The sequence below is a fragment of the Monomorium pharaonis genome, chromosome 10 (genome assembly GCF_013373865.1).
Source record: "Monomorium pharaonis isolate MP-MQ-018 chromosome 10, ASM1337386v2, whole genome shotgun sequence".
Lineage (NCBI taxonomy): Eukaryota > Metazoa > Arthropoda > Insecta > Hymenoptera > Formicidae > Monomorium > Monomorium pharaonis.
Window position 1 is genome coordinate 1419022 of NC_050476.1, and position 23230 is coordinate 1442251.

The 23230-nt window shown below is 43.0% G+C and overlaps 1 protein-coding gene across 1 annotated transcript in view; it reads left to right on the plus strand.

The window, feature by feature from the left end:
• Positions 1-23185, plus strand: part of LOC105834756 (C-Maf-inducing protein) — a 38005-nt gene extending 14820 nt beyond the window's left edge. Inside the window, exons 2-9 of the mRNA XM_012677453.3 lie at positions 14796-14981; positions 16050-16505; positions 16876-17024; positions 17107-17196; positions 17311-17563; positions 18717-18974; positions 19092-19392; positions 20397-23185. Of these exons, the coding sequence (XP_012532907.1) occupies positions 14796-14981; positions 16050-16505; positions 16876-17024; positions 17107-17196; positions 17311-17563; positions 18717-18974; positions 19092-19392; positions 20397-20521 (1818 nt within the window). The 3' untranslated portion in view covers positions 20522-23185. The remainder of the gene's footprint in view (positions 1-14795; positions 14982-16049; positions 16506-16875; positions 17025-17106; positions 17197-17310; positions 17564-18716; positions 18975-19091; positions 19393-20396) is intronic.
• The last annotated feature ends 45 nt before the right edge of the window (positions 23186-23230 follow it).

Consider the following 23230-nt stretch of genomic DNA (forward strand, 5'->3'; position numbering starts at 1 on the left):
GCGGTTCTCGGTAAAAAAGAACAGAAGGAATCGATTGGCCGCGACTGCATTGTGATTGAATGCGTTACTGCCGCGTTAAATCGAGACTGCGAAGCCCCCGAAGGCGGCCCCTTTAAACGCGTCGCGGCTTTTGGCATTTACACGCTCCATTTATTGCCGCGAGGTATAAACTGAGGATGGGCAGGAAACTCGTCGTCTTGGGTAACACACGACGCCATTAGACATATTATTGCGTGACGCAGGAGCGAAGTGTGTTTCTCGCGACGCAAATACTGCTAATGGCCGGTCGGTGTTCGTATGCCGGTGGACGCCGATCGACACACCGTTTCAACAACAATTGGCGGGCGAATTACGGACGTGTAACGCGGCGCGCGCGACCGACGCCTCGTTATATCCGCAACGTCGGATCATCCGCGGGCGTTTGCGGGGGAGCGAAAGAGATTTCTTCGCGCACGTAATCGCAATCGGGCAATCGGGAGAAGAGAAATCGTCGGGAGGAAAAGAATTGTGTCGCTTGTGGAAGCACCTTGATGACGACGGATGATGGTTTCTTTCTCGCTGAATGCCTTTCGCGTGCGTAATGTCACCCACGCGTCAATAGAATTCGGTGAATGAAGCCGCCGATGACAAACGGCAGCGTTTCTTTATCATCGCGCGTTTGAGTTTCGCTTCTGGAATTGAGTTTCCTTTTGTTACGCAACAACTGGCGTGCAGCACCAGGCCTCTCGAATGTCGCGTTCGATACCAGTACAACACCTGATATCGACGCAACAAATCTATTTGAGACAGGTGTATAATTTTGCCCTTTTAGCACGTACACGCCCGCGTGAATATTTATCTTGCGAATTCAATTCGCAAAACAGGATTTATCGCTTTTGCGAAGCTTCGTGAAATATCGCTGTAGCCGTTTCCACGTCGATTGATCAGACAGTGGCTCGGTTAAATCAAACTTCATCTGGAGCCTTGACGAATGTAGTAACTTAATGAACGAACAACCGATTTGGAACAGCCGGTTCTGATTTAGTCGGCGAATTATTTCGAGTTCTGCCGTGATGCGACATGAAGGACCGGGAGAATCGATAGCACGCCACTCCAAGTGAAAAGTGACAGGGCAGGGGAAACTGAAAATATAATGATAAAATATTCACGGAGTCACGCGAATCTCCCCGTACTCTCTTGCATTTCTCTCGCGTTTTGCGCTAAATGCGACCGATTCGATTTTTCAAGTCTCCGCCCTCTGCTATTTGCGATTGGCGTTTCATTGAACCTACACTTATGTATCAGCTGAAATAATACAATCCCACGTCATAACGCAGAATCGAAGATACATTAACATGTTTTTCTTACACGTGAATCCTTTATTTCTCTGACAGATTACAAATTAAAATTACAATGCTGCCTCTAAGAGAGGAAAATTGTAATAAATATTATAACCAGAGGATTGACGTGAATATTGCAAACGCATCATGTAAATTGTATTAGCAAAGTCGTGGTTCTTTCTCGCATTACGTAAATATAATATATCGACTGCGGTCATGCCATAAATAAGACTTGCGACCACTGTAATCGACCGAAATGGTAATCAACTCCTAAAAATGGCCGAGGCGACGTGTGACGTTCGTTAAATTATCTGCTTTTCATACAGCGATTCGAATGAGGAAATCGAGAATTAGCGACGCACAGTGGTCGGAACAATAAGATTAGTGAACATGAGCTAAAAAAATGGCTGTGATTTATTTTATTCAAGTTGTGAAAAATGTATTAGAATAATCAAATCGAAATCTTTTGAATAGATTATCATAATATATTTTTATCGACGCTCTCTTTACATCACTTAAACATTAACAATTAACAATCGTAATTTCAAAATTGTTGACGAAACATAGCATATCGTTTGCCTTGAAATTTTACAATGGAAACCTTATATCTGTAAGTCATTGTCTGCTTATGCACTTCAATCTGGCATACTTAATAGTTGTTTGTAATGACACGCGTAAGTTGCAAGACTTTATCTATATAATACTCATCTTATTTAAATATCTCCCATAATGTAGCTTTTTTGAATTTTTATTAAAAAAAAAAAAATTGCATTTGATCAAATAATCCAAGCCGGTTATCATTCTATAATATTTTTATTTCAAATTTCTGTAAAGATTAAATGCCCAAAACTGTACATTCTTCGTATCTCGGATGGTGATGATTTACGTCTATTTTCTATCATTTCTAATTTTTCTAAAATTTTAAAAAGAGATTTAAAGAGAGAGTTAATTATCGCAATTCTTTTATTATGAAAACTAGAGTTGGGGGAGATTTAAATTTTCGGAAAATTATTTAATCCTTATTATCCTTTATTCACATGTATGGAAGATACGAATATGCCGCTGTGCGGCACGTTTTCCTCGAAACGCCGAAAAGTTTCGCGACTGTCAATAGCCGTCGGCCACTTGATGACGTTGATTAGCGCGTATTTACGCGGAGACACGATGAATAACGTTTGCGCACGTATGTCGGTGTGTTCGCTCGCGAGACACTTTATAACAACATCCGAGAAAAACCACGACGTTTGCACGCGCGCGCGTTTATTTGTAAATCATTGCGGACGATCAACGATCGCGGTTATACGTCTTCTGCCCCGCGCATTATCAAGTAGCAAACGGCAATAAAGATCCATCGTTTGACGTCCGCAAATGGATTCATTACGCGCCGCGGTCATTACACGCGGTTAACCGAGGCGCGTAATTAATTTAATTCGTTTATATTTATCAGCCGCGGATGATCGAGTAACCGCGGACTGAATCAAGGATCCAGATTATTGATTCATCGCTTCGGTATACGCGCGCGTGAGCACCGACGCGTACACACAGCTTAACTCCGGAGTGCACGGTCATTATGTGCGTAAATAGTTCCAGATTGCAGTTTATGCGTATGCATATAGTTGCATAAAGAACTATTGACCTAAACGTCTGTCTGATATTTGCCTTGTTATCGTTAAACAAAACGACGTGTATCGACAACGTTATAAATTTCGCGTAAAATACGCAAAGATAAACAGTTTTTTTTTACTCCAGTGATATTTCCCTCACATTTAAAAAACTATTTTGTGAGTTTGTAAAGAAATTATTTTGCAAACATTTACTTTGAAATATTTGCAAAATAATTTCTATAGGAGGAGGTGCTGAAATAATTGTGTTCACTTAATATTAAAAAAAAATTTTGTAGTGTAACTCTATGAGATTATGCTTGTCAGAACTGTAAAAGAGCGGATATTACCCGCGCCGTCGTAAAAGATTATACTGTCCGCTGGAGATTGCAGGACGGCCCGAGCGTCTCGCACAGCCGAGATACGGACGAGCGGACGTACGCATTGTCAAGTGTTTCGTCGCTACGCGAGAAAAAAGCTATGAACCATCACAGTGTCCGTAACGCATTATTATTTCATCTTTTTGTCCTGTTAAGTCCTAAGTTTCGATCGAATATCGCCATGCATATTAATCGTGCAGCCGGGACGCGCCGGATCAGATTGCGAAACGGCAGAATTGCTCTCTCACGCCGTGTCGCGTAACAACAATATGGCTAAACTCTCCTGAGTGTAATCAAATGCAAATTGCGGCGCGTTAAATGCTGCAGCTTTCCTTCGGCTTCGCGTCCGTTTCGCTTTCGCGTGCCAAGGAAAAACTCTCCGATCGAACAAGGAGGAAAGAAGATTAAGAGACTAAGCAGCGAAACGTGGAAGAGGTGTGCGTTTCGAATAGATTACATTTTGGCGATGAAGATTGCCGTGTGTCGGTTTGAACCGTTCGAACGAGGATGATATTGAAAGTTACGGGGTTTAAAAACCTTGTCGTACTGCACACTTTTTATTCCGAATCTCGCCGAATAAATCTCCCTTTGGTGACCCTCTTCACATAATCGATACGCCCAACCGAGGCGGAAATATATTGTTGGGGTGACACGAGTCTCTTTCTCGCGAATGAGAAAAACGCCGAAAGGAGATCGACAAGACAAATCGCGGTTGATAATATACGACAGTGACGGAGTTTTGGGATTGTTGTATATATACATGTATCTCAAGAGATTACCAACTGTCTCTTTAAATCACAGGTCTCTCGGTCCGTTCGGAGACGATTTTTCCTCGAAGATGAGAGAAGTCGTTGACCGCGCTTCCACGAGATCCTCGTGCGTCTGGCTGAACGTCCAATTAAAATTCTGTCAGGAATCCCATCACCCGAAGAATACGATTTTCCCATGATTTCTCTCTCTCTCTCTCTCTCTCTCTCCCTCTCTTCTGAAGCTTAGTCCGCCAAGAAGAGCCCATTATTTTCAACTCGAAACTGCAGACGCAGTTTCTCGAGGACGTGGCGATTTCTCGTCGAGGAAAAATTCTTTCGGAGAGAATTTGCGGTGGAGAGGAAGATATATAGTTTTGGTGATAAAACCAAAATGCATGAACGAATCGAATGCTGCGGGCACAGTTTTCTCCATACGAGTCGTACGTGCGTGCGCGCGAGCGAGCGAGCGTCGCGTGCGTGCACGCGTGCATGTGTACGAGCGTGTGTCCGCTGACGTCAAAGCTGACCCTGGGCTACGTGTTCGAGCAGCGGCCGCTTCGTTCCTCGCGCCGTGTAAAATACCGGTCGCCGTCTCGTTTTTCGTGGTCTTTGTGCGTGTCGTCGAACAACCGAGACCGAGACTCCCGTGGCGTGGCACACGAGAAAGTAGCTCCCGTATCGAAAGGGGGAGAAGCCGCCGCGGGGAGACGGAGGGAGGAATCGCGGAATGTACAATAACCCCGTGAGGAGTCTTGGGGAATTCTGATTAATTGTGCCGGCTGCTTCGATCCGGCAACTGGAATTGCGTACGGGAATAGTACGAGTATAGAGGTTGTGAGGAGAACTACAAAATGAGACGTAAGAATGTAATTAAGCAAATGATTCATTAATTTCCGACGACCTCCGCTGCGGACAAGCACTCGGGCGAATCTGACGCGAAGATTCTGGCTGTGAGATCATGCTCAAACAACTTGAGGAAGCTTTTAAGAATAATCGAGTACCTTATGTCTTTATTAACCGAGTATCTTGTGTAATCGATGGTTGACGACAATCGAGGTAGCAAAATATAGCTGAAGACATAATATTACTGAAAAGAAGGAGAAATAAAGAAGCCGTCGTTGTGCAAGCGTTTGCACGTTGCGAGACGAAGGTCTATGACAAATGCTCGTCGTCCGAAATTTCTTTTCGCAGTTTATCAATGATGGAATTTGAATCGCTCGGGTATACAATGGTGTAACACGTCAAAAAATTTTATTGTTGACAAAAGCCGTGGGGATTTCCGAGTCGAAAGCAAAGTGGCTTCTTCTCAGAACATTTCTACCTTCTGACCGCGAGACAGCTTTTTCTTTTCAAGTGGCCGATAAAAAGAGGCGCGGGCAAGAACAGAAACTGCCCCGCTAAGTGTCCAGATTATTCTCTGTAATTGGACGCCGCACACGCGGATCGCTGCGTATCATTTTAAACCGTGGTAATGAGGCGGAGAGTAAGAGAGTAAAAATTCAAGTTAGAGTTTTATATAATATGATCTCTTATGATCGAACGACTGATATATCATGCTGCGTTACCTTTTATTTAAAATGTTTCGATAATTACATAAATGGTTCAAGTGTTGCATTCTTGCAAAAATTCAATTCTATTTGCCACGTAGTTTTTTCATATACAAGTGAAAAGCTAATATGCAAAATTAAAAACCAAATAAGCTTATGAACTGAAAGATGACCTTTAATAAAGTGAAGAGATGTAATGGAAAATTTCCAAGGTTGAAAAAATTATTTAAAAAGTTGTTACAAAGATATATTAAAACCTACGCTGTTGTAAGATTCCAAGTGTAGGTAAGCATCGAAACATCGCAGATTAGCTGTTTGATTATGCAGTCACGTCTGACATTTTCAAGCAAAATTAAGAATAAGCATAAACAACTTATGCAAAATCTTATTAGTGATTACCGAAAATGTTTTATTAATTTAAAATTAATAGTGACTTCATGGGGGAGGAAGACTCTCTAAAATTTAAATAATATTATGTTCTTAATAACACAAGTTGCTTTTTGCTATCGGTCATACCTCTTTAAAGTATTAGAGATAACGAGATGCGATAGAGAGAAAGTTCCGGCAGGCTAAGTTGTTTTCATGGCTGTTGAACGTGGTCGACGGGAAGACCGCGGCCAGCGTAGGTAAAACACGGTCGTGGAATCTCTCAACCGCTCCCAATTAGCGGCCGCAAATTGCGGTGGACGAGCAAATCGCGTGGATCCCGCTTGTAGGCAAACAACGGCAGAATGAGAGCAAACATGCGAGGAAATTCGTACGTTCGTGCGAGTCTCTTTCTACCCCGATGACGTACGTAAGGGAAACGAATGAATTCAACTTGCGCCTACACCCACTTGATTCGAGGAAACGTATGAATTTCAGGAGGTAGTAGTTCTGAAACTCGTTAAACTCGAAAGTGCAAAAAAAAAAAAAAAGTTTAGTCCTGAAAAACTAACATCCCGCGGGACGGACTCGGGGCGCTTACTCAAAGGTGGTTAACTTCACAAAACTCCGTGTATATCGCGTGTAAACTTTTTCCCTACATCACGCGCCGCGGCGCATTATTAATCGCCGTGAATTTTTAATTAAGAGCGCAACATTACGTAAAGCGCCAGGATCCTCGCAGCTTTTGCGCGCCTCTTGAATTTCTCTTTTCCATCTTAACGACGTGACGTAAATCTGTATAAGAACTCTGCGACTCACGAACGTCGTTTCCTATTCTATGTAAATTTCGCGTGGTAATTAATTTTCGCGACGCACGCTGCGAGAATTTGCGCGCGTGTCCTTCCTCTTCCCGCTGGCAAACTGGGACAAAAGTGCGGCGCGTAAAACAATCTGGAGCGTTAGCTTTTAACGGTGCGGCGGCGGCTGTTAGCGGCCGTATAAAAATGCGAACTAGTTTTCGTGTTTTCTTTGGTTTGTTGGAATGTGACGGAGAGACGTCGTAAAGCGCCCCGACAGCGGCGTTGCACGTCTAACGTAACGTTTGGCAGGCAGACCCAAGCATTTGGCGCAACTTGGGCAACCTGCAGAAGTGGAGCGTGTTGAAAAATTTCGGTCGACATTCAGATTTCAACCGCGAAAGCCTCGCCGTGCATTTCTCCGCGAAGTCATTAAGAGGCAGCTCCACGCGCGGTCCGAGATTGCAATCCCCTTGGTCGCGCGTAACGATTTTCATGTGAATGGAAAATTTATCAGAGAAGAGAAAGAAAGAAAGTTCGCGTGTTATATATATTTAAAGCGAGAAAGCCGGAGGCTAATTCATTGCGTTTCGCATTCCAATTACGATTCGCAGTTGCAGACGCGTTTATCGCGCCAACGTACCCCAATCAAGCGACGCATATACAATAAAGGTTAATGAGAAAACCTGATTCCATTATTATCAAGTGCTATGTAAATCGTATGCTAGAACGGAAAGATGTATAGTGAAAATTTACACAAGAAAAGGATGCTTGACGTTTGATAGATATTGACGTATGACGTAAGCCTACGGTGTTACGAGTTAATTAATAAAGATAAGTGATTAACTTGACAAGCATATTCAAGAGACGGAGTGAGAAAGAGAGAGGGGAAGGGAAAGCGCGGGCTGTTTTTAATTAAAATAAATTAAATACGCGAGCGCGTCAATTCTGCCCGCGCAAGTTCAACCCGATCGCGAGCAAAGTCGAAATTTGAAACGATCCGATCTGAATTTTACATAAGTTCGCCGCTCATTATTCGGTGAGTAAAGCGCGAAGCGAATTTAATTCAGCGATCGTCAACGCGGCTCCGGAAAATCTGCGCCGGGCGACGAGCCAATCGCGTCCACAAACGAAACGCAATGTAATTCCGTCATAATGAATAATTTTCGTGCGTCAGCGCTGACATCAGTATGAAAATGTCAATCAAAATTTCGCCACGGCGAAGATCTCACCGCCGCTGCCGCCGCCGCGATGCGACGTTTAGTTTCGCGACAACGGAGTAGCGCGATTGCGTAATTCGCGAGAAATGAACGGAGGGACGATATCCGCGCATATGTGAGGGCGGTTAAAGGGTTAATCCCGAGCATACGTTGCCGCTTATGGACCGTCACGGATGAGAGGAAGGGTAAATCCATCGCGTATGCACCGTCATATCCAGTCCGTTTCTCTACTGGTGACCGAAGTTCCGCATCTACTCTCTCTCTCTTCGAGGTTACGAGAGGAGAGACCGTGTCACGGAGGAGCTTTTACTCATGGTGCGATAGACCGCTTACAGTGGACGTACATAGGGATTTATATCATTTCGGAGAGGTGAACCGGCAAGAAGGAAAATGTCACTGACAGCTGAGAACTCTGGTTGCCAATATGCGCGCGGTCCTTCCTCGTTGCAGTCCCCCATCGACTCGAATCAATCAGCGTCAATTTTAACGTCAATTTAACGAAATTGCTCGACCGAGAGTGCCGAATTTTCCCGGATTTCCTCAAACGTCCATCTCTGACGATGATCTCCACAGCGGTACAAATCGCTAGCTAAAAGCTCTCGGGAAACCATGGCCATTTTTCCTGATGACCGGAAATTTTTATCCGCACGTTTAAATTCCCGCGAACTCGAAGAAATTCTTTTGTAAGTAATTGCCGCACGTGTCGATCGCCTGACGTCACTATTTAACTTCCTCGAGAACATCTGGTATCGCATTTTGATAAGAACGTTTAAGTGACTCATGCTAAAGGTACGCATCTTACGTATTTCTCACAAAATTTGATGACTTCCGAGCAAGTTTGACTCATTTAATAATGAAAGATTGCTATGTTATTTAAATAATAATATGTATAATGAGAAACATGAGTATTAACATATTTCTTCGCTCCTTCGCGTTTTGTTCGCAAATATTTTACATACCTTATAGAAGCGTAGGAGGTAATTGATGTAGAGAATAATGGCCAAATACGTAACAGTTATTTTATTAATAGTTTGAAAGAGGATTATTTCAAACCTGCAATAAGTAATAAACAGCAATAAAGAAATAAGGACGGTACAATGAAATTGGTTTAAATTTATTTTTACAAATGATACATTTTCATATATTTTATATCATTTATTTTAGTTTTTTATTGTATTATCGGTCTTACATTAATATCATTTATTGTAATAAGATTTGTGATTATTTAAAAAATTTAATAGATTTTATAAAAACATCAATTTAATTTTTATAACAATTACAAATATGTACACACATTGAGTATAAAATATTCTGTAATAAATCATCTTTTGTGAAGGAAAATTCAGATAAAATTGCAATGATTACATCATTTTATTATAGATACATAAATTGATCAAATTAACAACAGTTGTATTTGATGTTTTTAAGTGTCATTAACATGTACAAAACAAGATATAATCTGTGAAATTTTTGTTTACGTTACTCGTTTCTCAATTATTTCATATTTTTATCACAAAATGTTGCTCGTGCAACATTTGAGCAAAAAATATAAAATATTGATGAAGTACCATTTAGGTGACCGGTACACATTCGAGAACTCTTTTCTATATCGCATGATGCGCTAAAAATGCGGCACGACTATCGCACGTGTATAATAAAATAACCCGGGACACAATCTCCGATCTCCGTAAAAATTTTGCTATTCGCCATACGTCATCCCGCTTGGGAAAAACTGTTTGTGTGTTACCAATCTCCCGGGGATATTTCGAATCGCAATCTGCTATCGTTCGCCAACAATCGATTCATTTCGCCGCTAGTCTCGTTTATCTTGTATTGTTTTCGTCGGTGCGATTGGGCCGGCGACGATGCTTTTACGGGCGCGGATATTTTTAGATCCGTGCCGATGTGTTACGGCCAGTTTTCCGCAATCTCTCCGCGGCGAAAAGCATTTTGTAAGCGAAACCTTTACCTTCTGGCATATTTTCACGAGTTATTATTGCAAGAATTATTGAAACAAGAGGCGACGAGAAAGAACAGAGAAAATTGTCCATCAAATGACAACAGGTTTTGATGTATCTCTTTATGGAAGGAAAATGAAAGGAGATGTTCGAATTATTTTTCAAAGTAAAATATTGCATTTTATTTGAGTCCGCGTGACGTACGAAGGGTTCGCGGAGTTGGCGTGCGAAGGCACTTACATCTCCGCGTTTTGGATTCGCGTTTTGGTTTTCATTGAAGATTTTCACGCATTTACGGCGTGACGCAGTCGCCGTAATGCGTCTCGCGATGATTTTGAGAGAGCGAAGAAATATGCTAATTGCAAGCAACGTGAATCGATAAATTTGCGACAATACTGAGACGTACCGACGTTTCATTCGTTTTTGCACTATTATTTGTCAAATGCACGACTCACGGCACGAAATTGAAGACGTTGACTCGGATCAACGATCTCGGAAATTGTGGACGTCAGAAATAATCGACGAACAAAAATACCGATCGTGTCTGTTTAATTCTGTTATATTAACAGAAGGCAGAGGAAATGAGTTTTATTTATAAGTCCGCTTGTCATTGATATAAAAATGTAATTCTCTTTTTACGAATTAAATATTTTAAACAAGAGAATTATAATTTGTTCAGTACTCTATTGCGACGTCGTAATGATATTTAAAAAAAGCAATTGTCGAAATTGTAAATAATTTTTTTATTTTATTCACCAGGAATTTAATGTAAAATATTTCTATTTAAGTATAATAATGTAATTCAAAGTTCGGATTAAATTGAGTGTACCGAATTAATGTTAGTTATTATGCTTTATTATCGATAACGATATATCTTTCTCGATATCTGCAGGCTCAAAACCGTTAAAGAACGTTACAATATCGTGAGAATCGCGCTTCATATGTTACGTGACAAATTGGCCGCGTGCGATTTTGTGAAACGTACCGCGACGTCTCCGCCTTCCTTTATATAATTGGACTCTTCTCGCGACACTAAATCGCGAAAATGCCTGGTGCAGAGATGCATTACGCGGCGAGGCGGACGGCGCAGACAGCGGCGTAAAGTGAGCGGAGTGATTTCTCGTGTCGTAACGTTATATTACACATCGTAACATTATATTTCGCGAAGATGAGCCGGCACGGGCGTCATTTTTCCTGGCATTTTTTTTCTCTTTCGGCGCTTCGTCGCTTTTTTTTGTACGCAGGCTTATGAATAAAACATTGTAATAACGAAAAAATTTTAATAATATACAACGTAACAAAAAGAAGATATAAATTCCTTAACTAACACGAGTCAAGGCATTGCCGATCAATACCGGATTCAGAGCCGGCTATGACACTTTTACTGGCATCAAATGTTGAGAAATGTTGATAGAATTTTACAGGAATTCTCCTTCTCCACGACGCTTGTTGGCTAAAGGTGGCGTTTTATTTTTTCGGCGCGAGGATTGAACATTCGAGATAACAATCGTATATCTTATGCGCGACTTAAGATACTGTAACACAGAGTGTAAGATATTATAATAGAGAGTCGCGCAAGACGGCACAAAGACGAATATCCATTTTTCTATGCAGTTGCAGAATCGGCAACGCGCCGGAAGTGTCGTGAATCACGAGTCGCGAACCCATGACACGGAATCGCCCGGCGTCGTTCCGTGGCGTTTAAACAATTGCAATTTGATTCAACGCGATTACAAATGCGACAACGTCACATTTGCCTCCGTCTGTGCGCGATAATGAGCGACCCGTCACGCCTGCGTTCCGATCAATTGCATCGAATTATGCAACCGCGTGTGTCGCACGGACGCGAAAAAAAGGTATCGCAAATAAAAAAAAGATGAACTCCAGCGCCGAAGATAAAACGTACGTTTAATATTTCCAGGGTTCTAATCACAGGTAAAATTTCCGTTTTGATTACGGCGATACGAACTGCGGAATCGGGTTTTCGTATTACGTTTAAAATTCCACGCACATACAATTTGTTTGCGAACCGATGGTCCAGCGAAAAGAGAGCTGCAGCAAACGCGCGTATTATTGTTTATCATTTTGCGCATTGACGTACGATGTGCGTGATGGCGCCGCGTGTATGCGCTTTAACATAACTTTATCCATCGTTTTAATTAGAGGGAGGCTCTCCGCGCGCGAAACGATTTGGTGGTCGGGAGCTCGAATGAAGATTGCGGAGCCACGGGGAATAATAGCCGCACCTGTGCGTGTATGCATCCGAGTTATTATTACGGCGGATATATACGAAATTTAGCTATTCTCGGAGTTAAGTAATGGGCGCAGTCGTTTCGTTATCGTTTACGTCACGGTATGAATATGCATGGTGCATATTGCATATGCATGGCAGTCTCCGCAGCACAGATGCATAAAAAGAGCGTGAAGAGCCGTTTACAAAAGATGACCTTGGGATCGGAAGATACGGTGAAAGAGATAAAAAAAAAGGAGCCGCACATTATTCACGTCGTGCGCCCTTTGTAACGGCGCGGCGCGGCGGAGCGCCGGCTGTTGTTTTTCTTTAATTTTTTTTTCTATTTAGTGCATAAATGCCACATCCTCGCCGTAAACAACGAAACTCTCATTTTAATAGTCCGATATACGTGAAGTCCTGGTGAACGCAGACCGAACGCGAAATGGGATTTTTATTCATGAAAAGGAGCTCATTCGCCGCGCACACGCGAGCGAATTTTATTTCGTCGTTTAATCTCGTTTAATCCCGTCGTCCGCCTAATGCCACGCACAACTGCGTCCAGTTTGCGGACTCGGTTCGCCCGGCAGGCAAACAGAAGTAAATCATTCGCTAATCGCTCCACGTGAATGCATGCGAGGAGAGAGTATTCTCCGGTTCTTTGCGCGAATCCTCTTCTCTCGGTATTCCGGAGCATTTATCTGTACTTTTCCGTCCTCCAGTTCCTTCTCGATGATTTATTCGGTCCTTTTCCTAGCCGTCTCGTACCTTTTTTCCGGATCGGATCGGGTTTCAAGGAGCTAAAACGTACAAAGGGCCAACAACGTATTCTCGATCGGGCGAAATTGGGATCGGCGGCGCGTCCGCACGAATATTGCGCGAATTCCGAATCGCGCGATCGGCTCCGGTTCGCTCGCTCCGTAGCTTTCGGGGTGCCGCCGCGTTTAGCGAAGGGGATGCAGTGCCCCAGATTCGGCCGAGTCTGCTCCAACAGTCGTTCAACCCTCGGCCTAGATTCGCGGCACCCCGCGCTGACGTCATTCACTATTCCACACGCAGGTGCTCGTATCTTTGTATGTGTTGGTCGCCGATATTACGTTTACACGCGGACACGCGAACGCGTATTCACACGGACACGTGCGCACACATGCACGGAGATACCCGCGTCATCATCCCCCGTTGCAGTCTCAGAAAACTCGAGACACCGCCGAAGTGATGCGCGAACCAGGGCGCATTGTCCTCGTCAGGCTGTATTATGCAACTTCTCCCTCGATTCACCGTCTCTTTTTCACTCCCCTTCACTCCCCTCGTCTCTCTTTGCCAAGTCGGCTTTTTTGTTGCCAGATTCGTTGGTATCGCTTTATACATTCATGCGCCTCATTACGACAAGTATGATTGCGTCATTTCTAAAGACCGGTCTGCTCGCGCCGAAAATCTGGAAAACCACTTCGAAGGGTGTATTAAACTGCTACAAAAAAAATTCCTTGTGTTTTGCCAGACGTTAGAAACGAGATAACACAACGTAATTTCGTAAATTGAACGTAATGATCACACATCGATTTTTATGTAATTAATCATCTAGGAAAAAACTCGCTTTTTTTCTCTCTTTTAAATCAGTAATTGTATATAATTATATCTAAAAGGCAGTTTACAAGGAGGAATTAAATCTATTAATTTACTGATCTTTCCTGAATCATAACTTAAATTGCAATGTGCAATTTGTACGCCGTGTTACCTTTGGGATCGCTGTAGAGAAATTTGCGTGGCACTTTTTCGTTTAATTATCGATATTGGGTATGACTTTCGCGGAATAATGCAGGTATTATAGAGTAGCGTTCTTATTATTCGCTTATGTACGTACATAAACTTATGTAATTGATGAATGACATTCATTTGTCGAGTTTGTACGTCAAACGGCAATAATAATCTATGATTGCATCTGACATAAATCAGAAAATGATTAATGATCGATTGTACAAATAATAGATTCCTTTTATGTTTTTCTGCAATGAAACGCGGAGAGCTATCTCTATTTATGACAAATCGAGATAACTTTTTGCGCTAATAATCAAATAACAATCTACAATTTTTCTACTTTTCTTCTTTCTTGGTCTTTCTTTTTCATGGAACACGATTATTACGGTCTTTTTTTCTTTGCCAATTGTAAAATGACGTCTTTCGAGATAATGAATATAAAATAATTCCGACTCGGCTATAATGTTAATGACAGATTAATTTTACTCACCAGTTTGATTATATAAAATAAGCGAAACCGTTAATTGAATTGATTATCACACGTAATTAATTTTATTACCGTTTTTGTAAATTTATTTATATATAATAATATATTGATGTTTCAGTAACTATTATCTTTAGGATATACGTACACATAAATCCCGATATGTAAAAACTATTACTTCTGCATGTTTTGAATTTTGCATATCAGCACTTTGCATAATAACAAGTTTTTTTTTACTTCGTTGATTAACGAGCTTGAAATAGCTTGTAATACTTTTAATCCGATTATGTTTGTTAGTGATATCATTTGATTACGACGTTTTCAAGGAAAGCCGCCTCTTCAACCTCTTCCGTAAATTTTGAATTTTGTTTATCCGTTTCCTGTTTCAGCTCACGGGTTTCCTTCAGCAACCTGTTCCGTACAACAGTATGTCGGAGGTTCGGAAGTACGTTGTCGCTAGGTGGGACCCTGCGTATAAAAACTGCCTCAGCATTGTCCTGCCGGACGGTTCGCTCCTTCTGCAAGCCAGCAATCCTTACACGAGGGACCAGTGGTACCATTCGATATTATGGAAGGTAGATTAAGAATTTATCAAGAGAAACCATTATCGTTTATTGTTATCTATTTTAATTAATTACTTTCGTCAACGTGGTAAAAGATTCTAGAGAATAAGAAAATCACGTACGTTTATACAGATATGAAATATGAATAATCGAAACTGGCTAGATTTAAACATTTATTTTATTTAATCACATGAGATTTTCCATCTCTCACCTACCCTGTTAATAGTGATGGAAAATATTTCCATGATGGACTTTCAATCCATTTTTAACTTATAACTTTTTGAGCTAACAGTAGAAAGCGTCATGTTTACCCATTTTTTGACGCGCGTTTTTTTTTCCGAGCGGAGAACGATCGACGTTGTTCACGTGAATGCAAACGCTGATACCAAATATTTTTTTTAATATCGGCCTTCTTCGATGCCCGACGTCGTCGGAGAACGGCAGAGCAAACACAGAACGTTATTAACGTCAATGCGAGGCCGAGGCAGGAGGAAGTGATAACGGCGCGCGAGGCGAACGTTCTCGATTGTCCTCGACCGGATCAAATCTCCCGGTTAGTGTTTTATGGAGGTTGCCGCGAGCGATTTAATATCCGGCCGGGAAATTAATCAGCGGCCGGTCGTCGCGTCGAGTAAATCGCGCCGTGATCGGGATGACCATAACGATTGATGGAATTTTATTGTTTACGGCGTTACATTCTCCCGTTGAATGAAAAACATTGTCGCGTTGATGGCCTGGATGTCGATGACTTCTGTCGAGACCCTGCTCGCTAGATTTGTTTCGGCTCTCAATTTCCAGTTTTACAAATACAGGCGATACGTCGAGATTTTGGCATTTTAGTTTAAATTTTTTATTATCGAGAAATCTTCTATTAAATCAACAGCAAACAATTTTTATCCTTTTTTGTCGACGTTAAATTTGCCGTGGCGAGAAACTCGGAAAGGTTTCAAGTTTCCACGATCTTCATTTACTTTCTCGACATATAGAGTTACTACTTTGCGTCCTGAGATTTTGTTGATTCTCGAGTTTCTAAGGATAGAACTCTGCGATTAAACAGCAGCCGATTCCGTTTGCCCGCAGAAAAGCATCTTCAAGTACCAACACCTCGTGTCGATGAGCACACGGGAGGAGGTGATACTGCGGGAATTGCGCGCCATGGTGGACTTCGCCCTGTGGACGCCGCTCCAAGATGAGAGGGTAGCGGGCGCCCCGTTGGAGGCGGTCGCCAAGTTGCTGGACGAGCCCGGCAGCAGCTCGACGGAGCAGCAGCAGCAGCAGCAGCAGCCGCTCGACTCGGACGAGAAAGCCGAGGTGGTCTTTCGCGATCGCAGAAGCTGGGCGGAGGCCGTGCTCGCCGTGGTGGCCCCGCTTCTGGAAAAAGCAGCGCCGCCGGCGGCGCTCGCGAGAGCGCTCGCCAGACTGGCGCAACAGCATCCGCGATCGCAGCTGGTCCCGATGCTCGGCCCGGCTATCACGAGATGCCTGAAGCACACTGTTGACTTTGGCAAGTCGCCGGACATGAGAAAGCTGCTGCAGGTGAGCCGTTTCTGACAGGTCTTACGTTACTCGGTTTGTTTGATTACAGCGTCGCGGGTGGCGAGATCAAGGGAGAGATCGTTTGCTTTTTCCTTTCGTTTTATCGGTGTGTGGGAACTCTCCAAATCTCTCTCTTTCTCGAGAATAAATCTCGTGGAGTGAGGAAAAAAAAATTGCTCGAAAAACGCGCGAGCTTAATTTTCACTCTTTCCGAATGTTGATTCCGAATGTTGAGAGGAGAAAATAAACGAATCTCCCTGGCGATTCCCAGTTGATTAGATCGTCGAATTGTAATACGACTTATGATAAGCGATAAGAGAACACGAAGAGAATGCGTGCATTTACGACGTTACGTTGCATACGTGCGTAGGTGTTCGTTGCCGCATTGTACGAGAACAACGACGGCGAGCAGGCGATTAGGGATTACATCTCGTCGGTTCACGGGCCGGGTAGCGATTGCCCGCACCCGAGGGTACTCCCGAATCTCGTGTCCATTTGCGTCGCGGCCATATTCCACAGGTGAGTTTCGCCCGAGTTAAAATTGAACAACGAACGACCGGACAGTCCAACGAGATTTTTCAATTAAACGTCGATCCCGTAGGTTCGAGATGTCGAGCCGCGCGTTGTCGAACGAGGACAAGCCGTTGTCATTGCCGCCGTTACAGTGCTACCTACTCGTCCTGAATATTGCGTAAGTGTGTCGTCGTTTTCGACAAACAAAACTGAATCGATTCGTGCTTATCTACTTCAAATTCTCGGTTCTAAAACGCGTCTCACGTATATACTGTGGGAAATGACATTGCAGGTCGGAGTACGCCGACTGGCGTCCGGGTCTTGGGGCACTGTTGCAGCCCGTTCCGTTCCCGGAGGAGGCTTTGGCTGTGAGGGAGGTGCAGGAGTCCGTGCTGATGTGCGTAATGCAACGGCTGGCGAAGGACCCGAGGTGCACGGTGCATCGCGTTCTGCTGCCCGTCAGAGAACCGCGTCCAGGCTGGATTCATATCGCCGCGCCGTCTAGCCCAGCTTGTCCAGATCGCGGAGAACTGTTCGGCGAGATGGTGAGATTCTTTTTTTTTTAATGTTTAAATTTAGAGAGCTTGTGATAGATTTTAGTTAGTTTTAATATGCAGTTGGCTTTATTAAGAACTTTATAAAAAGAGATATTCTGCTTTGTTGTACTATCATAATCTACAAAAGTCAATAAATATTTCTACAAAATTTTAATTGCCTCCAATATGTTAAAACTTCTTGAGAACAGGTCTTCTTTTCGGCTTCAATAAAGTAGAACGCTCTCTCAATCGATTATAAAAGTTAGTGATATTTATGAGAAGTGTTTCTAGCGTGCGGAAAGTTTGATGTCGGGTCTTTAATAAGACTCCCCGCGAAGAGATTAAAAATACTCGAGGCAAAGACTTGCGATGCTTATACATCACCCACCTTTTCTTTAATCTTGTTTTATATATTCGGACCGCACGTGGCGCAAGGGATATAAATATCTAACGGCGAAGTAAAGAGAGACAGAGAGAGAGAATACGTGCGGACGGATACACGATTATCGTGCGCTTATCAACGCGACGGCATCGAATTTATCATCACGTGAAACCGATCGTGGTGTATTCAGTAGTAGCGTAATCTCGCGAGCCCAGGCGTTTCGAATTGCGTTTCTCCGGCCTCCGCGTGCACGTTAGCCCACGCCATCGGAGTAAGATCTTTATTCAATCCCTTCTCGAGGTGGGCAGTGATTATTCGACGGGTGATTCGATCACGAAGGTCCGCCTGAATATTCATGAATCGCTGCTTTGAGGTGCGCGCGGGCGCGTCGTCTTCAATGGACCCGTATTCACGGCGCCAACTCTAATCCCTCTCTCGGAAATAACCGCGGAATCGAATCGCCACAATCACGCGGAATTAATGAAGTCGGATTGATCGCGTGAAATGCCGAGCGCGGAACAGACGGATGTCCGACGATTCTTGGACCGGCGAATAAATTTCATCCCTCTAATTACAATAGAGATCGTAATTCCGTTTGTCGTTTCTATCATCGAGGAGTTTTTAACGGATCGAGAATTCTGTTTTGTCCTTGTTCGCGACTGTTCAAAGTTAAACGAACAAGCGTGAGAATTTTTCTCCGCCGCGTTCAAAAGACCACGTTACACGTTACGAGAGATTCGTGCGACGGACGAACGTTTTCTAACAACGCATTCTCGACAGCTCACGACTCTGTTGGCGTGCTGTTGCCGGCGGAAGAGGTTTATCGCGTCTCTGCTGAACCAGGCGGGCGACGATTGCATTCTGCTGGCGGTGCGAGGCTGCGACGCCGCGCAGGAGGCGCTCTGCCTGATGCTCGAGTGGCGTCTGCTGGCGAACGAGGAGGCGAGACTCCAGACAGTCAATGCGCTCGAGTCCACGGAATCCGGGAAAGAACGTTACGCCGCCCTCTGTCAAAGGCAGAAGAATCTGCAGGAGCTGGTAAGAGAGAAAAATTAGTCGTCCCTTTTCTTTATATTAACGTTGATAATAAAGCGACGACTAACTTCTGTCGGTTTCTGTGTATGTACGATGTATGTTCGATCTCGATTTCGCTAGCAACAAAAGGGCGGACCCCGGAAGCTGACGCTACCGGTACGAGCGACCGATGCTGATGTCGCCCTTCTGCTGGGCGGTCGTGCCCTCGGTAATCTCGAATGCCTCAGTCTGGCCTTCACCTCCGTGACGTCCGCGTGCGCGGAACAACTAATAAAGTTGCCGGCGTTGAGATACCTGAACCTGTGGGCTACACAGTTCGGCGACACCGGCCTACAGATGATAAGCGAGCATCTACAGAAGCTGCAGGTGCTGAATCTCTGCGAGACGCCTGTGTCCGACAAAGGCATCTCCACGTTGGCCTGTGAGTATCCCCGATAACTTGGGATTCGATGTAACGATCTAACTTCTTTGTAAAAAGCTAATAAGATTAATCTCTGGAGCAAAACTTTAATATTTTATTCAACACTAGCTATGCTCTGCCACGCGTTGCTGTGGCTCTCTATTCTTATGCTACGTTTTTTTCAAATTTTTTTTTGCTTTTGTTGTTTAACTTTCAAGAGCCTTGCTTTACTGTTGCTCTTTTTATTTTATTTTTGAATAAGCATTTATCTATCTTTAATAAATCTAATATTCATTTATTCACGTACTTCTAACTTACTTTATTTATTTATTGCCTTTGGCACTGTGTCTTTCCCGGTCTCTCCCCGTCTCTCTCGGTCTCTCCCCGTCTCTAGTTGTTTCTACTCGTCTCTCCCCGTCTCTCCCGGTCTCTCCCGGTCAATATAATTATTTCGAAATTATTTATTTTAAAATGATTTAATTTAAAATAATTAATATCATATCTATAATTATTTCGAAATTATTGTTCGATTTTACCTTTTTTAATATCCTGTATTTGTTCTTTAATATAAACATTTTTCTCAAATTCTTTATATTATTTAAATTTACCATTCAAGCATTTATCTATCTTTAATAAATCTAATATTCCTTTATTCACATACTTCTAACTTACTTCATTTATTTATTGCCTTTGGCACTGTATTCAATTAATTTGTTGCCTGGTATATCCAAAATCAAACGACCGGTAACGAAAGCAACGTTGTGTCAAAACTTCAAAGCAATCGGTGAATAACTTACGGAGATCTTAGATGAGTAACAAACATTTTACATTTTTATTTATATAGATATATTTTAAAAAGCGTATAAAAATTTATATAAAATTATCTAGCCATACTAAACGCGAATTGAATATCAAAAGTATAACATTTTAGTATTAAATTCAAATTAATTTTTATATTCACGTTTTTTATTGATATGAGACTTGTACGCCTGTCGCTCGAGGAAAATGTTACCGCTTTGTTACAGCATTAACCAGCCTAAGAAAGTTGAACCTGAACAGCACGAAGCTGTCGGCCCAGACGTTCGAATCATTGAAGAAGCGACTGCCGGCCCTGCAGGAATTCGACGTTCGATACACGGAGGCCTGGTGACCCGAAGTCACGTCCAGCACCTCGCCCATCGGCGCCAACGATCGCCGTGACGTAAAAGCGAAGAAGCAACGCTGAGGTGGCTGGTCGTTCGGAAGAAAATTCAAGAGACGTCACGAAGCGTGACGTTCGTATTCCCAGTATATTCAATCTGAATCGAATATTATTGGGCGCGGTGAATTCGTTCGTTTAGCTACGATTTGCTACGCGATGCTTGCGATCAGCGTAACGATCGCTGAAAATTACGGACCTTTGTAAAGGTGAAGCTTTTCAGAGAGAAGGAAACGAAGTCGTCTGCGTCGAGCACCGTGTGGAATGAGGAAAAAGTCTTTTATGCGGATTTTTACGCAACTATGATGACGTAAAGACACCTAGCTTCTTCCGATTCATCGATCGTCGGTTTATTCTTTCCAAAGGGCGATAAATATGCGCGATAGATTGACGGTATCAATATATCCGGGTGTCCATTAAACGTATCTTCCATTTTCAACTGATACTGTTCACACGAGGCGCACCGAGGCTTTCTTGCACGAAAACTTGTGTCAGCTAGATGGCTCGACAGCAGATCCAATGATTTACTTTTAAAATGTCGTCCTCTTTCGCGCCGACAACGGAAAACCATACTTTTTAAGAACATTCCAGGAACATCCGCAAACGCAGACGTCGGCTTTCAGGGAAGACGGCATTCGTTTGAATAAATATCGACGAGCGACGACGAGACGTCTCTTGGGCATTAGCATAGAATTCGTTTGAGAAATACGCGAGGTAGCACGTGTAACGATCGAAGAGTCGCGCGATCGTTAGAGCCGAGGAACGCAAGTCGTTTTGCATGGGGATGACGAAGGGCACATTTGCATAAGACGCGATATTTGCAATAATGCGTCCCCGCCTCGGTGATTCTGATCGAGAACGGCCGTTAACAATCACGCTTAATGATTATTTTTATGCGAAGGCCGGTTTTGTCGAGCGTCAATGCATCAACAATGGCTTCAGCGAGTCTTTTCTCCTATCTATTTCTAGTTCTTAGACGAGACAAGTTGTTTTCACATTTATTTCTGCGCCGTTGAAAGTGCGTTAGGACGCACCTTCCATGTCCCATCCAATCTCTCGTGTCTTATACACACATGTATAATTTAATAGCAGTGTTATTTTGGGCGGAGATTATAAATATCGCCGTTCGATTCTTTTTGCGTTCGAGCTCATCATTCTCGCCGGTAAAGTTTTTTGACCTACCAAAGCGGCGTCGCGAGAAGACTTTCTGCTAATGAAAGTGCGATGCTAGTAAAAAGAAATAAAAGAAAGTTATTTTCGGCGAACAGTTCCGCATAATGAGAGTCCCTTTTCCGTCTGCAACCTGGTCTCTCATAGTTTTACAAACAAGAAAAAATTGTAATTCGATAGATCTTGATCAAAAGAGTTCAGGCTAACGGTTAATCGGCGAAGAACCAGCGTGAGAGATGATAATTGACGACGATCTTCCGCGATTCCCGAAAACGCGAAATAAAGACTGTTCCCAACCGTGGGTCAGCGCGTTGCTGGACCGCAGCCGCCAATAGATCCCTCTGCGCGAAGTGTCCTCGTCGTTCGGGGGACACCACCGATTTCGCTCCTTTTTCCGTTTGAGGCGTGCCCAACTGCCTTAATCAGCGAGTTCTGAGCGACCACTGCCACAACACGTCGCGCGCGCCGAGCGCGACTTTACTCTTTTAGCAAAATGAAGGAATGAAGCTGAACGTGGGAGTTCCGCGTTCTCTCTCGCGTGCAGACGAACCTTCGGGAGTGACGCGGACACGGACACGTGCATTTCGTTCCCTAGTGTAAATAGATAGATATTTAAGAATCGTCTCCCTCTGCCGTTTCTCCTTCGATTAACATATATATATATATATATATATATATATATATATATACATATATATATTAGATAGATTTTAATAATTTATTCTCTAGCTAGAGAGAAATCTTCTCGTATTTATATTACGATAATATTACATGTATGTCGCACGATCCAACTCGTACTAGCGTAAACACGCGTTTAGAGGGAATAGTCGATACCTCGAGTTTAGAGCGCCGGCAAGAGAGAGGAGAGAGTTAGAAAGTGAGAGAAAGGAGAGGGTGTGCCTCTCAAAGGGTGGCAGAATTTGGCTGTCACGATCGACGGTTTTGAAAAAGAAAACAAAAAAAAATCTCGTCTCGGTTATTGTAAATGCCGCAAGGGAACAAGCATTGTAAGAAGACTGTTTATTGTCAATTTCAATAAGGATCATTAACTTAGGAAGCCACGAATTATAATAATTACTCGAGTTAATTCCTCAGCGTCACGCACATCTGTGAGTGAAGCAAATAAAAAGTTCGAATTTAATACCTCACAGCATCCGTTCCGGTCATGCCTTCCGTTGTCTCTCACGTTTCAGGGCGAGATCCGCGCGGTCTTGGTTTTCGCGCGGTTCGCCAAAAGCTGGAAAAAAAGTTTCTCTTTAAGTTTTAGCCTTACATCGTTTTCTCCCTCGCATGTAATTCTAGCCGTTTGCCGTTTCGTCGGTGAAAATCTGTAAAACATACTCTGTTAGACGTGTTACGAGAACGATCGGATGATTCAGCGTTAAATTATTAATAATCGTATCTTTCTTTGACATTTTCGTACGAATAAACTGTTCAATCGAAAAATATTGTCGTCTGCGTATGTTGCCTTGCCTTTTATTCCGACTACTC